The following is a 17,369-nucleotide window of genomic DNA, read 5'->3' on the forward strand; positions in this document are numbered from 1 at the left end:
TTCCTGTTCCACTGTTAGGAGATCTAGTGCCCTCCCATCCACACATTTAGTTACCTCTTCACTTCTATCCAACTTGGATAGTCTAGTCTATCAAAAGAAGAATTCTATTTACCATTAATTAATTTTCCTCACGAAGCTCCAGTAAAAAAATAAAAATGCCCCCAAATAGTATATAGTGCATCTCGTCCACTTCACCTGTCTTTGAGCCACTTCTCACGCTGTTCCTTAAATAAACAAGCACAAAAATAGCGAACAACATGGAAGGGAATATTGGCCTGCTATTGGTTATTTCAAGGAAAAGGAATTAACAGTAAATATAGTTAGCTTTTTTCATCTTTAATCTCCATGGCAGCTATTTACAATGGGATGTACCAAAACAATAATAGTAGGGAGGGTAACAAACATTACACCAGCCATATATGAGAATCAAAAAATGTTAAGTAGCTGTTTGAAGAAACTGTCTAACAACCTGTGCACCAGCATTATAACAGATAATGTCTGGTAAAGGTGTGAATATATGACCATGTAGTCACTTTGCAGAGAACTACTGTTGAGACCGGAGTCCTATGTGGCCAAGAAGATGCACTGATCTTGTTGAGTGAGCTTTCAGGATTTCTGGCACATTATATCTATTTCTCTTGTATACAGAGAGATCCCCCAGCACACTGCTATAGCCAGCAACATATCTGCCATTTCTACTGTAGATAAAAATGCAAAAGTCACAGTTGCACACATTTGCAAATGTATGTTAAAGCCACCCGCCACTGCATGGCGCTTTTGCTAATAGGGCAGTCTTAACTCTAAAAAAATGAGAGTCCCATATATTTGGGCCAGGCTTCTGGGATACCTCTTTGGTAAGTTAGCTCTCAATTTAAAAACACATATGTATGGCCCAAATATATGGGACGCTCATTGTTTAGAGTTAGGACTAACCTATTAGCAATAGCGCCGTGGAGTGGCGGGTGGCTTTAACATACATTTGCAAATGTGTGCAACTGAGAATTTTGCATTTTTATCTACAGTAGAAATGGCAGATATGTTGCTGGCTATAGCAGTGTGCTGGGGGATCTCTCTGTGTGTTTGTTCCTTTTAGGATAACCCCACCCTTTCATGCACCTACTATAGCCTATAAATTGATTTGAGCAACTTCCACTTCTTTATTTCTCTTGTATGCCTGCATAATGACTTCTCTGATTCACAACCATATCATCTGTTTGGGCTATCCCTTTCCAAAGTCCTGTCGTGATCACAAAACAGTAATTCCAAGTTCATCCAGCTCTGGATATATACAGAGAATGCTCCCGCTAAACCCAATGAGTGTAGTTACCATACTTATCAGTTGGTTGCGAAAAAAGGTGGCAATGATGTCTTGAATAATAGTGACATCACTTTTGGCAAGAAATAGGTAGCCCTTTAGCGAGTGTTTTTTTGGCCCACAAATTCTCCATTTCTACAAGCAGAAGTTTTTCCCACTAGGAATATCTCTTTTGTAAACCAACATAGAGAAACTGATGCTAGCTTGGTATCTAAAGGTATAGATATCTGCACTCAGTATCTTTCTAGAGTTGAGAGGGAAAGAGCTTTGCTAAGGCCATCTTGAAGAAAGTCAAAAGTACATTTAACAATAGCCAAAGCTGTATCCACTTTAAGCTCACACCACATGATGAACGTTGTACAAATTTATTTATTTATTTTTTAGGGGAGGGAGGGAAGGGAAGACATACCCTAGTTGAAAGGTCCATGGAATTGGCAGGCCATTTATTTCCTCAGTTCCTGAAACTATGTGGATAGAAAAGTGATGGCACTCTGGCTCTGCACTTGTCATTTCCTTAAGTTTACTTGAGGGAGGCCAACCATTCTTGTTAGCAACTGGAACATATTGTAAAGCAGAGCCCACAATCTAGGATGAACTTGTTTAAAGATGAGATAACTGGCTAGGATATTCAGTCTGCCACATATTAAGTGCCAAGAGCAAATTCAGCTTTCCCTCTGTCCATGACATGCCTTTTCGTAATAACAGCAGTGGCCCTGGTTCCGCCGTTGCAATTTATGAATGGCGACTGCAGTCCTGTTGTCCAAGAATAACCTGCAATACTATCTCTGTAAAAGATGATGGAACCACTGAATAAATTTCCAGAATGCTTGCATTTCCAGAACATTTGGGTGTTCTTTTTATTCTGTGATCATGCACCTTGTGCTGCTGTTGACAGGAATGAGAACCACATCCTGTGTTACTGGAGTCTGTCATGAATATTATCCAATCTGTTTCTGAAAGAAACACTCCTTATTCTATTAAATTTGTATTTGTTAAGACTCCCTTGTGGTTCTTGATAATGGGATCACGTGACGTAGAGAGATTGGCATGTGATCCCACTAAGACTAACTGTTTAACATGTGCCATTTTGCCCAAGGAACAATGTAAATGGTGGAGGAAAGCATTCCAAGAAGGTGAAGACACCTTTGTTTGTAATCTGATCTTGAATGTGACAAGCCAAGGACTAGATGCGTCTCCTTTTTGGTAGAGATACTCTTTTCTACAGAGTCTATTTGGATATCCATAAATTTTCTGCAATAGCACTAGATGCTTTGTTTATGATCCACCCATATTGATCTATCCTGGATTAGAAAATGTGCTGGGAGTTCCCAAACACTAGAATGTTGTCCACATAGGGTCGGTTTCGGCCAATTTTTCCACCAATATAATTAATAACTTGGTGAAGCTCATTGCAGATGTTGTCAGTCCAAAGGGAAAAGAGATCAACTAGAAGTGCTGTCCCAGGTCACAGAACCTGAGGAATCTCTGGTGATAAGACTGCAACAGTGATATGAAAGTAAGAATCCAGAAGATCTATGTATGTGAGAAAATCCTCTTCATTTATAGCATTGAAGTTACTCCATACGTAAAGGTCTTGCCTGGACAGAAAGATTGAATCTCTGATCTTGCCACCCATAGGTGGGCAAAGGAAATATTAATTGCAAAGTCATCTAACCTGATCTCCCATCTCTAAGCAAGAATGCCCGAAAGGGTTGTTTGGATGCACTGGTGACACTTTGTCTGGTGTATTGTCTCACAGGCTTACTACATCTTACATATTTAAAGTGTTAAGATAAGGAAGGGAAAATCTTTAGAAAACTTGTGAATCAGGAAGTCTTCAAATAATTTATCACCAGACTATTTTTTAGACTGAGCGTCTGCTGCTCATCGAGGCAGCGAGAGAACTCTTCAAGCTATTGTCAGGGAAACCGTATTTTTGGCTTAAAGTTTCATGGTATCCAACGATGCCTCACAAAGGAATTCTATTCCACTCTGCATAACTTCAATGCTGTTTATCAAATCTTTTCTATTAAATATTTCCCTGGACATCTGTATAAAGAGTCAGACTGACACAGACTAATTGCTCTGGCCAATGAAGTCATAGCCACCTGTTTTCAATGTAGTTCCAGACTAAGTACAAAGCCTTTTAAAACAAATTGTTTCATCTTCCTTTTCATAGGATCTCATAAAGGACCACTGTCTTCTAAAGAAAGTGTGTTCCTGGCTGATAAACCAGCTACCGCTGCCTCCTTACTGTACCTCTTTATTACTGAAGGGATATATGCATTCTAAAATTTTCAACTCAGACTGACATTTTTCCACTTTATCCCATTCTTTAGGAATTAAATCTTTTTCTACCTTATTTACGGAAAAACTCTCTCTTAATACGATCCTCCAAAATGGACATCTGGATTGTAGTGGAGATTGATGCTTCATTCCAATAAATTTACATATGTGCCTAAGAAAAATCCTCAAAATTACCCTAATTAAATAGTCTGGGTTCTTCTTTAATAACCACAGATCCACTACTAGAGAATTCATCCACGTATTCAAAACAAACAATTCTGCCCTCTCTCCACAATAATTTGAATCCCTTTTGCGGACAAACTTTTTCCAGCATTTATAGATCAGGGAGGCCTCAGAGAGAGCCGGCCCGAAAAGTATTGAGCAGAAATCAGTGACAAAACATTCTTTAGCTACATTTTCATAATAATAATAAAATAATTTACACAAACTATTATACTGTTAGGAATAAGTGCACACAAGACTGCACAAGCTCCAGCCAAATACCTTAGACAGGTGTTAGAGCGGCAGCCCAGCAGAGGTTTCATTGCACCACATATGGCGGCATTGACTAAAGCTCTCTATATTCTTGCAGGACATAATAAAATGTAATGAGACTCCTTCAGTATTACATATCCATAAACTCAGGATACAATTATAGCGCATTGCAGATATAAATATGCATTATAACTTTCTTGCCGGTCCTCCTGGCCCACAACCCTCCTTGTTTCCCTCTACTCACCATTGCAAAAGCTACATCATACCCTGTGCCACCCTTCAGTCTACTGTAACAAAAACGGATTAGCTCGTCTTGGGGGTATTTTTTTACTCTTTATTTAAAGAGGAAACAACAGGATAAAATACAATCAACATATTGAACATAATAGTATCAGTATTAATAGGAGTAAGAGTATTAATATACAAGGTGTCTATGTTTTATACATTTATATTGGTGGGGTAAGGGGCAGAAAGGATAGAAAGGAGAGGAGAAGGAAAAAAGGGGAGTGGGGGAGTGGACAGGACCAGCGGGGGCACATCTGGTCTGTGATGACGGCCAAAAAAGTCAAGGGGCAGTGCCAAGGGCAGGGAAGTGCCGGGCAAGGGCAATATACCCATTATGGGGACGTGGTCCGGAATACAGACAGAGAAAAAGGCCTGGGAGTACCAGCCGTAGAATGTGGACATCCACATTATCTCCCGGCCAGGGTCAAAGAAACTGTAGAGGAAGTCAGATAGAAAAGGAATGTCGTGAGGGATGGGGATCAACTACTACCCAAGTCCAGAGAACCGGTCAAACAGAGAGAAATAGAAATGGGGGCAGTAGGTGAGTAGCAAACTGAAACAGTAAGAAAACAATGAAGTGAAAACACAGAAAGTTAGTAAGGAACAGATTAACCCAACAACTTGTGCCTATGGCACCCAATTCCTCCCAATCTACATGAGGATAACCGAAAACTAGCGGTCAGTCATGTAGAGAGAAGGTACATGGAGCGGGGTGGCTCCTGGAAAGAAAAAAAAAAGAAAGAAACACAATGAGCATATATCAAGGTGGTGGAACAGTAGCAGATGGCTTAGCGGTTCTTGTCACAGTTGTCCACTCTGTAGCTGGGAGCTTCCGGGAGGCGGATGTGGGTCCCAGAGATACTGGCACTGATCCTGATGCCAGAGGGTGGGCGAGGGAGGTCGGGACCGGGAGACCCAGAGTCTCAAGGGGTTGGACGGATTCCACCATTGAATGAGCAGAATGAAAGCTTGTTATGATGCCAGACTAGAAGATGGAACGGAAAGCCCCATCGATAACGAATACGGTTGTCCCTGAGGATAGATGTCAAAGGCTTCAATTCACGCCTCTTAAGGAGAGTAAGCAGAGCAATGTCCTGGAAAATTTGCAAAGAGGCATCCTCAAATCAGATCGAGTCAGTCTTGCGAGATTTCCGCAGGATCGCTTCCTTGGTGGTGTAATAGTGACAACGAAGGATGACATAACGAGGTCGATCCATCCGCCTTCCTGCCTCCTTTAGGCATGGTATACTCAAGGAAGAGACCACAAGTCGATCAAACAGGATGGGCTATTGTGGAGGTTTCTATGTTTAGGTTAGAGAAGGAGACAGCTTCACGACATTCCAGTAAGAACCCTGGCTCAGGGGCCATGCGGGGCATCGTAACTTAGTCCATGTCGCGGCTTATATTAAAGCAGAATCATGTTCAGCCAGGCCTCTCCTTGTTAAACATTTATCAGTGCTGGACTAGGAGGGGTTGGAGAGGAGAGTGAAGATGAGCGGTCCTTCCACAGACCCTCCCCTGCTAGATGGCCTGTCTGGACTAGTCTTGTGAGAACAATGGACATAGTTTTCCCCCTCCGGTATCTTGATACCTGTTCCCTACCTATAACCCCCTGGCTTCACTTTAAGGACAATGAATAACAATGTCACTGCCACATCAACAAAATACAATATACATATTTACAATGAGCTGCAATGTCCCCTTCACCACATGTAATTAGACACTGCAGTTGTAGTCTGTTAAGCTGGGGAACAAAAGCAAAGGCTATAAGAAGTACTTGCTATAATCCACATTTTGTGAGAAATGAGGAACAGGATGGTTACAGTGTTATCAAACTCGTTTTGTCACAATCATCTACTGATCTTCTTAATAAAATGTAGAAAGAAAAAAAGTAATTACTATATACTGGGTGTTAAATATATGTATAAGTGAACCATTAACATAGTATGTTAATATAATAAGTTACAGTGCTTAACAATCTAAGAAATCAAGTTCATATTATATCAATAAGGATATCAATAAAACTATTGACTATCCCCCTAAGTAGTTTTTCTTTCTTTCACTCTCTTATATAGCTGGGATGTCTCCTGCCTCCGTATCGTGGTGAAATGGATGGTAACTCTTTTCCTGACCAGCAGAAAGAAACCCAGGAATATTTTTACTTATTTTGGGAGAGTGAACTGATCTACTCCATCTACATTTGTGAATCCATAATGCATCATATAGCAATTTACAAACTGTTATGTGATTTTTTTTCTCCTTTAGGAAATAGAAGATTTTGCATCATGTATTTGGAGGTGAAAGATTCTCACTGGTGCATACATATATGATTAAAAGACCAAAAGGAATAGGGAAGCTTGAATCATATACTGAATTATTTCACCTATTGTATGCAAGTGACATTACACATGATTACACATTGACATTGTTTTTAAATGTACAGAGGGCACTACATATTTCTATTTTCATTTAGGAATCCACATCAATGCTGGGCTATATTTATGTGGTTATATTGAGGAGTGGACCCCTTAAATTTAACACAGTAGAGATTTTTTATTTATTTTTTAAATGGAAACCCCTTTTAAGAGATATTTGGTGGGCATGCTCACAATCTTAGAACACTTCATGTAGTCTCAAAGAGAAAAGGAAATACATTAAACTATAATCCATTTTGCTCTCATTCAGACAGAACAGCAGCAATACTTATGCAATGTACCGATGCTGTGTAATAGAGAGGGCAGAATAAACTCAGCTAGACATGCTGGAAAATAATCATTTATTTGAAAGTTGAACTAAGAATAGGTTTTCCAACTGAGCATCCAACGTGGATGTGATATCTAAACAATAATGACTATGGAAAGCTGTGCTGCCGAAACATGAGCCTTGCTTGCCTCAAGATGCTGCCACTGCTCACGTTGAGTGGGCATTGATGACCTCTGGCACCTTAAAGCCATTACTCTTGTAGGCAAGTCTACTAACTTCCTGATCCAACTGGAGAGGATATGTTTAGAGGCAGCATACTCACTTCTGGACCCAGCCGTAAGCTCGAGGAGCTATTCTGTCTTGCTGAGACAGATATGGAGATTACGCTCACTAGATCCAATTAATGCAGTTATCTTTCACTTTCATCTTTTGGATGCGGATAAAAAGGATGACAACACTACTTCTTGATTAATATGAAATCTAGCAACCATCTTAGATAGGAATTCTGGATAAACTCTGAGCACTACTTTACCAAAGAAATAATTGAGAAAAAGCTTGTTGCACTATAGTACTTGCAACTTCCCCACTCTTCGGTGAAGATGTAATTGCTATCAAGATGACAACTCTCATTGTCATCCATATCTAGGCGACTTTCTGCAAAGGGTCAAACATCAGTGCATTTAAAACTAAAGATCAAATGCAGTCACGATAGGCCTAGTAGATGGATGAATCCTATTGGGGTCATGGAATATGCTTGATGTTGACACTTGTTATTTAAAAGTAAATGCTGCATGGCCATTCTGGGAGGAAGTCAAGGATCTGTGGAATGGAAGCTGCTACTAGATTCAAGTTAGAGCCACGCCAGGCGACAACCCTATTTCAAATCGTGTAATAGATATCTGGAAAAGTCATCTTACTTGCCTGTAATAAAGTATTGATTACCTGTTCTGACAGCTTATTTGTTCTGATCAGGCTACACTCAGTTTCCATATCAAATCCAGCCTCCGTGGATTTGGATGTAGAATTTATCATATGAATAGTAGATCTGGTCAAAGAGGAAGTGGCAGGCCTGTTCTCTGAGTATTTCCCAAGCTACTGTAAAACCACGGACAGAGAAGCTAGAATGGAGTTGCCATAATTTCTGCATTCTCCTTTTGGATCTTTCTTAGCATTTGAGCAACCAGTGGAAACAGGGCAAGACATTATCCTGCTGGAATGTCTATGGAATTGTCAGAGCATATGTCCCTTCTTTTCGATCCCTGAGCCGAGATAAAAAACTGGAAACCTTCACATTTATTATTGTCACCCTGATGTCCACCTGAGGAAGACCATAACTTGTCGCCAGAAGTTGGAATACCTCCTGATGGGTAGAACACTCCTATGGGTAAATTTTCTTTTGGCTGAGGTAGTGTACTACCGCATTCTGTTCCCGATATGTATAATGCTGAAAGCGTCCTTAGATTCTATTATGCCCAAAACATGACTTTTGCTACTTCCATCATCAAGCCTTAACTTCTGGTGTCTCCTTGCTGATTTTTGTAGGCTACCACTTTCCATACTGCTCTCATTTCCAAGATGTTTATATTAGGACTTATCCCGTTCTGTAATTACTTGCATTGCACTACTTGTCCTTGCAGGTGAGCTCCCCAACTTGTAAGACTGGCATCTCCTGTTAGTCATCCCCTCTGGTTCCAGAAGAGACATTCCTTTGGTTCTTGACTTGGGCTTAGCTACCACCTGACCACTAAAAACTTGCTTCAAGGAAGACATTCTGTAATTCCATTTCCTTATAAGTCCTAAATGAAACGTCATCTTGAACGCAGGATTACTTTTATGGTGGATGAGAACATCCCCACAAATCGCACACCTTTTTTATTCAGCCTCATATTTGAATGAACAGCTGATGTGCTAGGGACAGGATCCTGATACACCTTTTCGATGATTACAATATTTTGTTCTGTATGGTGTCCATCTGAACCTCCAGAAACTGAATCTGCTGTGATAGGATAAGATCACTGTGTTCCCAATCCAGGCATGACGATCCAGAAACAGTATTACTTGAGTAATCTTGCAATTGACACTGCGTTCTGAATTCTCTAGCACAAAAATATTGTTGAGATAAGGTCATATCCTGACTTGTGCTTCCTCAGTTCTACCAAAAGTGTGAATGTCCTCGGAGATGTCACCAGACCAGAGGGTACGAACCTTATCTGAAAGTACTGGCCCAGTAACAAAATCTGAGAAAACTTCTTATAATGAACCCCCACAGGGATAAGAAAATAGGATTCCTGAAGATGTATGAACGTGAGAAAGTCACTTTTGACTATGGACATGAGGATATAATTTATAGACTCCAGGAGGACATATGTTATGGACATTACTTGTTGAGTCTTTTCTAACCAGGAGAGTCTGTAGCAATAAAAACAATACTGTCTTCTATACGGATGTGGTTTTTTTTTTACCTGTCTCTACCTAACATTGAAAAAAAAGCGAGAGAGCGCGCGATTTTGGTTGTATATTAGAATAAATCTATATTATATAAGGACAGATTAACGGAAAAAATATACAGGTAAATTAAGCATATACTTACATATAACTATGCATGTATTAATAAGTTTTACTTTTATTATTGTTTTTTTATAATTTGAAGAGACCCAGGCTTGTTTGCTCAAGCATTTGTTGCACATAAACACACCAAACGCATCTCCTAACGCAGAACAGATATAGATGAGGTTCCGAAATGACAGGAACACCTACAGGAACTAAAGATACTGTAGAAGACCAGAGATGGTGGGGAAGAGGGGGGAGAGATAAAGATGGGAGGAATTGGGTGGGGGCCTTGAGCAGAAGAAGCACTTCAGTGCACTGATTAATGTCTGAAATTCCCAGCTCGAAATGTATGCTAGTCAAAGTATCAAACAAGGGATTTGAAAGCATGATTATTCAAAAACATAATAAGTTATAAAGATTAGGTGCAATTTTTGTGTATAATGAATTGATGCCCAGTCACCTTGGAAAAAAAACATTAAGACCATGTGCCAGTAAGTGACGTGACAGCTGGAGGTGGTATGAGAAAATAAACAATGTAACATAGCTAGACAGCTGTCGGTTATACATTAAAGATTGAACAATATATATATAACATGGTGTACAACATACATGCACATCAACAGAACTTAAATTCACTATAATTAGTTACCTTATCAGTTAGTTCTAGAGCTCTTGCTCGATGTTCCAGCCATTTTGCAACAACTTTCTAAAGAAGAGACCAAAACTATATAAACATTCTGGTAACTGTAAACACAAGGTTATGATTATGTGATGACTGCAAAACAAACATAGCTGTTCATCATATCATTTATTTTTCTCCTCACACTGAATTAAGGGTACAAAGTATTTCACAGTAGAAGTGAACAGAAAAAAGTATCTATTTTAAGTTTTCAACTAAACGACATCTATTCCTGTAAGTGACATGAATGAATGTCATTGCCCACTTACAACTTTTGGTATTTAGCATTTGCAACAAAGAGGGCAGTTCGGTGTTATATATGCTGAGAGCAAAGACAATTCCATTTCTGTTTAATTCACTTTGCTTATCTTTTTAAATTTCACTTTCTTTTTTTTTTAAAAAAAAAAAAACAAAAACCTCCAAACAAAACATTTAACTTTAGTGCAAAAAAAAAGAAGAAAAAAAAAAGAGGCAAGCTAATTTGACAAATCTACAATAACATTTATTGTTTCTAGCAATTTTGCCTTTCCATTTATCCAACTCTCTTGGTATGGGAGGAAACAATTCTTAGCAATATAGCAATGTGCAATTAACAGTTCCAGAATGGTAATACAAGTAAACAGACTGTCAAGGGATGCACCATATCCTTTCATCCCATCTACTTCTCTACTTACCACCATTTTCATTTATTTTTAAAATTATGTTCCATTTCAAAACTGCACTTCCAGCCTACTAGATCATTTCAATTAACATTCTCCCTATATGGGGCAGCTCAAGTTTTCCTCAGAGCTCCAGAGAAAACCCAAGTCTGTTATACTGGGGGGAAGGTAAAGAGAAAAAGGGAGAGAGTGTGGGCTTCTGTGTAGATCTGCTCACACAACCCCTCCGCCCCCATTTTTAAGTGTCAAAATGAACAGATATGACGGAGCCGCAGGAGCTCTGGTGAGAGGAAGAACGAGGTTAGTAAATTTAGAGTAGGTGATAGTGCAGTTTAAGGAGCCCAAATCAAAATACCTGTCCTCTTGGCACAATTCTTCTTACAAATGGAATCAATATGTTTTTAAACCAAAGACACAACTCTTGTGAAGGGATATTTGCAGGAATTGTGCTCAGGAGATTCTCTAGCATCTTCTCATCAAACTTGCTTTCAAACTCTGCCTAGAAAACAATGAGATTAATGTTATAGACACATACTCAACATAGTAATAACTTAACTTTGAGGTAGCATAGCATGGCAGTTTATTAATTATTTTACCTGATGCCTTAGCCACAGATATTGCGCACAAGATAAATTCATCTCTTCCAGCTGAAAGAGGATGTCTTTTAGCACATCATTGTTGTTTAAGAATTCTATCCATGCAATGCCACTAATGTTGGAGAAGGAGGTAGAACAAAGCATGTTAGAAATTAAATTACTGCATATTCTTAAATGTAAATACTAAATCTAAAGCAATTAAAACAAACCTAAATTGATCAGGTCCAAAGGCACCATAAAATGTAGTCAGTCTTGCTTGGGCTTTTAATACCTGAAAAAGATAATAATTTGAAAGAAAAAAAAACCCAGCAAACTAACAATACAAATCAGAGCAACAGCAAGTATGTACTTTAACATAAATTAAATTATATTTTATTACATCTGTAACAGAAACTGGAATTTCATCTGATATTGCTGGTATAGCCTTGTCCTCCTTTCTTTGAATCTGAAAAAAATAAAAATTAAAAAAGTTAAACTGCTAGATCTTTAAAGCTCATTTTCTCATGAAACGAATTACCATTTATGCCAAGAAATGCATATACTTATCACAACTGTTAAATACCTAACAATACTAGCATCAGATATGTTTGAAAAAGTTATTTTAGATTTAAAAATAAATAAATAATAAAATCTTTAAAATATTATTAAAACTTGTTCCATGTTTGGCAATATTTGATATTCATTTCCCTGCTAATGCAGACGAGCACCAACTTTACAGGAAATCTGTAAGTATTACGAAGCCTCTGGTATTACCACTGAATACATTTATTGGGACAGGCACAGCAGCACAAAGCTGATATCAAAAGTTATGTCTAGATCACATATATGCATATACATTAGTCACGTAAGTCCTACGAATTTATGTTTTGGCATTGTGAGCTGCAGAATATTAGTGCTATAGAAATGAAGGATAATATTAATATTAAAAATGTATATATTTTTCTGCATTCCCCCCAAAAATAACTGTACTGGAATATATTTTTGGTGTGTTTGACTAGGTTAGGAGCCCTTTTTATTCACCTCTTGCACACTTAATTTGAAGTGGGCAGGGTCAGAATAACATCACAACGCTCACATCAGCACAGAGTATTTCATGAGGTATGCTGAAAGGCAGTAGACTGTTCATTTGAGATTGTGTAAGTGAGGACAGAGCTGCATGTGACAATGGTGATATTGTGGCGCAGTAAGGAAGAATGCAGGAAACCATAGGTGCTTTTCATCCCTGTTTTACTGTTATTTACTTCTGCTAACTTACCATCAACTTGGTTCAGAAAGATTGTGGTGTCAAACACAAGAATATGAAATATAACAAAATATATTTACTGCTAATGCCTTTCCCTCAATATATTCCATGGCAACTGTTATGATACGTGGTTCCAAAATCACTCAGACACGGTATTAGAGGAAAAATAGAAGGATGATTTATTCTGCAGAACAGGATTAAATACAGCACAGCCCCTTAACAATAGCAGGTCCAACAAGTGAGGATATCAGTTTAAATAAATCCAATGAGAAAGGTTCCACAGCACATCTCTGGCAGAGCATCACCTCTTGGCCAAAGTCAGTCACATTCATCTCCAGCTCCCGGGGTAGTCTCTTTTATCACCTCCTAATCCCACGTTGGAAACTGCCTGCCCAGGGTTGTTGCAAATGGTCTCGATTGGTGGGCTTCTCACACTATCCAGCCCCCTCCCCTACCTCCCAGGTGTCCTCCCTCAGGTGAACCCTGCTGGGTCTGGCTCCTGGCTTTCTGTAGAGCTCACTAGTGAACAATAGGGAGCAAACAGAAATAACAATGGTAGCTTAATTCACTCAAACCCTGAGTGTTCCCTGTGGAGGTGGAATTTAACCCCAAAGTACTTTTCCAAGGAGATCTAAGACACACCTTATAACAATGGATATTTGAGGCAACACAAGCTGAATGACTTCTGCGGTCCTGTTATTTTCACACAATATGGCAATATTCTTTATATTTCTAATACACACAATATTGCAGATAATAGCAAGGCTAAAATGTACCCAATAACATCAAATAATAATACACATAATACACCAATGCTCAGGTGTATATACCTAGACTGGGCCAAGGATTAAAAAGTACATTAAACTGTAAGAAACGGGTTATAAATTAAAAGTTCTCAGTCCAGTAGTACCCCGTTTCGTGACAGCAACTATTATGATTGTTAAATTTCTTTCTAGTTTAGGAAAAGAAAGGCTAAACACAAACACTCCCATACAGTATATAATAACTCTTCCCATGCATTGATGACTTATTTCCCAAGCGGTCTCCGAAAAATATAAATATATTGTACATGGGTGGGAAACTAGGCTAGCTTTTACTTGCCACCCAGCTCTTGAAGCCCAACAGAGTCCTATTATAAAAGAATAAACCATTGTTTCTCTTATTAGAACAGGCAGCATGTGAGCACTACTGCCAGCAGTGTGGGCTAGACCACTGACCACCAGTCTAACCAGTCCAGGCAGGTGTGGGCAATAACCTCCAACATTTTTCAATATTATAGCAAAGTATTACAATTGCCCTCACCCGGTTACTTTTTAAAGGCCACCTGGCTGGGAAAAAATTCTGGGGAGAATACAGAGACTTATGCTGTTTGCTATATGCAGAAAGACAACAGTGTTGCATCAACTTGGCTAAAATACATGGGTGCAGAAAATCTGTGTGACAATACAGTCAAGAATAACTCCAAGACAATGTTAAATTCTGATTCAAATGGTTGTTTCAGCTTTGACAAATTGTGGTCTCCAATTAAAACATTTTGATTAAAATGGTTGATCAAACACATCAGCAAGTTTAACAGTAGACAAAGAAAAAAAACAAAAACAAACAAACAAACAAAACACACGCAATGACTTACTCTAGTCTTCGAATAATTCAGCATATCAAAAGTTGTTTCATAGGTTGGCCATGGGGCACTGACGCAGTATTCCACCACAAAATTATCATCCTGTGCATACAAAATGTGTTAAACCGGTCATAACTAAAGTCCATGGTGTCATTATTAGTTATTTAATTTTGTAACACATATTACATATCTATACAAAAATAAACACTGTTGTGACTAAAAGTACAATACTCAAATCAAAATGCAGATGCAAGTGCACACAGTAAGCACTAACAATATTTATTTATAAATATCCCATTTTCCCTTTCATTCAATTGAGGGACATTGCCATCTTGGCGACATACAAAAGCTGCCCCTAGAGGGAGGAGATAATGCTGCGTGCAAAACTTTACATCCCAAAACTAGCCTCTTTGGCAAGATTTTAGCTCTTCAGTGTGTTTGGTCCAGAGTATGAACTGAACTGTCTGACACAGCTGCTCAGCTAAGGGTTCATGTCGTGATCGATAGGTCTAGTAGAATAAGCTGTGGCATTTACAGGAAATGGTTTCCTGCTCAAAACACATGACTGCAGATTACTTAAAAAAGTAATCCATCTGTCAATGCTTTGTTTGGCTGCTGGCCAAACCCTCTTTTGAGCATCATCTAGGACAGGTGTCGGCAACCCCCCGGCACGCAGCCCCCTGAGTCCTGGCACGCCGTCCGTTCTCAATGACAGCTCACTCCTTCCCCGACACTGAACTGCTGCGTAAGCGCAGCAGTTCAGCTCTTCTCCGGCTGTCATTTATTAAAAATGACAGCCGGAGAAGAGCTAAACTGCTTGCGCAGCAGTTCAGTGTCGGCTGCACAGTTCCTCCCAAGCACCTTTGCGGACCGGATCACGCCTGGAAGAGGTAAGTATAAACTTATATATTTTTTTATTCATTTATTTGTGTCCTAAAAATTTATTTCATGCAATTCTGAGGCCATAAGAGTCATTGGGGGCATTTTTTCTCCATCTACAAAATTTTTGGGAGGCACTTTGAAGTGTGAAGAGAAGGGGGCATTACTGAGACATAATAGGTATTGAGGGCAACTGTGACACACTATGTGTTTCTGGGGGCAACTGTGGCATACTATGTGTTTCTGGGGGAACTGTGGCATACTATGTGTTTCTGGGGGCAACTGTGGCATACTATGTGTTTCTGGGGGCAACTGTGGCATACTATGTATTTATGGGGCAACTGTGGCATACTATGTGTTTCTGGGGGCAACTGTGGCATACTATGTGTTTCTGGGGGCAACTGGGGCATACTATATTTATGGGGGCAACTGTGGCATACTATGTATTTATGGGGGCAACTGTGGCATACTATGTATTTATGGGGGCAACTGTGGCATACTATGTATTTATGGGGGCAACTGTGGCATACTATGTGTTTCTGCGGGCAATTGTGGCAAAGTATGAATTGGGGGCACAACTATGTGGCATAAGATGAATTGGGGGCACAAATATGAGGTATGATGTGAACTGTGGCACTACTGTGCGGCATAACATTTTATTTTATTTTTTTGCTGGTCCCTTACTGTTAATATGATATTAGCCTCATAAAATGAGAAATTATATATATATATATATATATATATATATATATATATATATATATATATATATATATATATATTGTCGAAGTCAGCAAATTGGATAAAGTCATTTCAATTAAAGTCTAGCAAACTTGGTTGCCTTTGTCTGAAAAGATGCGTACGGTACGCTATGACGTACAAGGGCACGCTACGGCGTGAAAGGGCGTACGCATCCACTACACGTGGCAGCAACAGTAAATCGGTCTTTTACCATACATTCGCACAAACACGCATACTTATAAAATAGTACACATTAATGGTAGTTGCAACACATAGTCAGTTATGTCGAAATATAGTAGTATTTATATGTTATATCAGAGTTACATGCATATTAGTGAAATACACGGAATGGGTTAAAGGAATAACATCATGAGTGGTATCATAATGAACCTTATTACATATCCTACTGTTTGGTTCACTCTGCGAGGGAATTGCAGAGTGCATACGCAAGTTATGAATGATAGGGAATTATGAACTACTTAAGACTAAGGAATCCGGGCGGGAAGAGCAGAGCATACCCCCTGCAGAGATGACCCCCTCCTTTGGATTCCTTAGGATGAACCAGCCAATGATTGACGACCCCTTGGACATTCCTGAGACCCGGACCAATAGATGCAAGCCATACCATCTTCATTGTATTACTGTATTTGATTGTGTATATAAGCAGCAGCTTGTGATCCAGAGTGCAGACATCTTGTCCCCAGACTTCAGGATTGAATGACTGCACTGGATCCAGAGCGCCTGCGATAAGTAACGGCTGTATTTACTATTACTTCGCTTGAGCATATTTTTCCACTTATTGCGAATAAATGTTTGTGCTTTGGAAACACAAATCGAGGGTCGACGATCGTTATTGGTTAGCGACAAAACGCACATAACAATATATATATATATATATATATATATATATATATATATATATATATATATATATATATATATATATATATATATATATATAGCGCCGGGAGGGGACGGCTGCAAATGAGTTCCCTCTGGAGACCTAATTTTGAAAAAAAAAAAAATATTTTAAAAGTACTTTTTTAAAAAAAAAATTATTGAGTGCAGGGGGATCGGTAGTGGCTAAATCCCCTTCAGCTCAGGTACCTTCAGATGCCAGGTCATGTAACTGCAGTGATCTCATGGTACTCGGCGGGCTGCTGGATATCTTCCCATGCTGTGCAGTGGACAATAAGGTAAGAAGAAGGTGTGCCGGAGAGGGGGCATTTGTGACTAAAGGTGATGGAGAGGGGCATGTGTCACTAAAGGTGCTGGGCAGAGGGGGGGAAAGTGTGATTAAAGCATGTGGGCAGAGGG

General features: G+C 39.2%; 1 protein-coding gene across 2 annotated transcripts in view; it reads right to left on the reverse strand.

Annotated features, from left to right (window-relative positions):
• The window catches only part of KNTC1 (kinetochore associated 1), a 197,179-nt gene that overhangs the window by 127,349 nt on the left and 52,461 nt on the right, over positions 1-17,369 (reverse strand). For both annotated transcript variants that reach the window (XM_075177790.1, XM_075177780.1), the window contains exons 18-23: positions 14,445-14,534; positions 11,948-12,013; positions 11,778-11,839; positions 11,569-11,680; positions 11,328-11,471; positions 10,284-10,340 (exon numbers count right to left, since the gene is read on the reverse strand). In XM_075177790.1, coding sequence (XP_075033891.1) covers positions 10,284-10,340; positions 11,328-11,471; positions 11,569-11,680; positions 11,778-11,839; positions 11,948-12,013; positions 14,445-14,534 — 531 coding nt within the window. The remainder of the gene's footprint in view (positions 1-10,283; positions 10,341-11,327; positions 11,472-11,568; positions 11,681-11,777; positions 11,840-11,947; positions 12,014-14,444; positions 14,535-17,369) is intronic.

This window comes from Mixophyes fleayi, chromosome 1, assembly GCF_038048845.1.
Source record: "Mixophyes fleayi isolate aMixFle1 chromosome 1, aMixFle1.hap1, whole genome shotgun sequence".
In the NCBI taxonomy this organism is placed as follows: Eukaryota; Metazoa; Chordata; class Amphibia; order Anura; family Limnodynastidae; genus Mixophyes; species Mixophyes fleayi.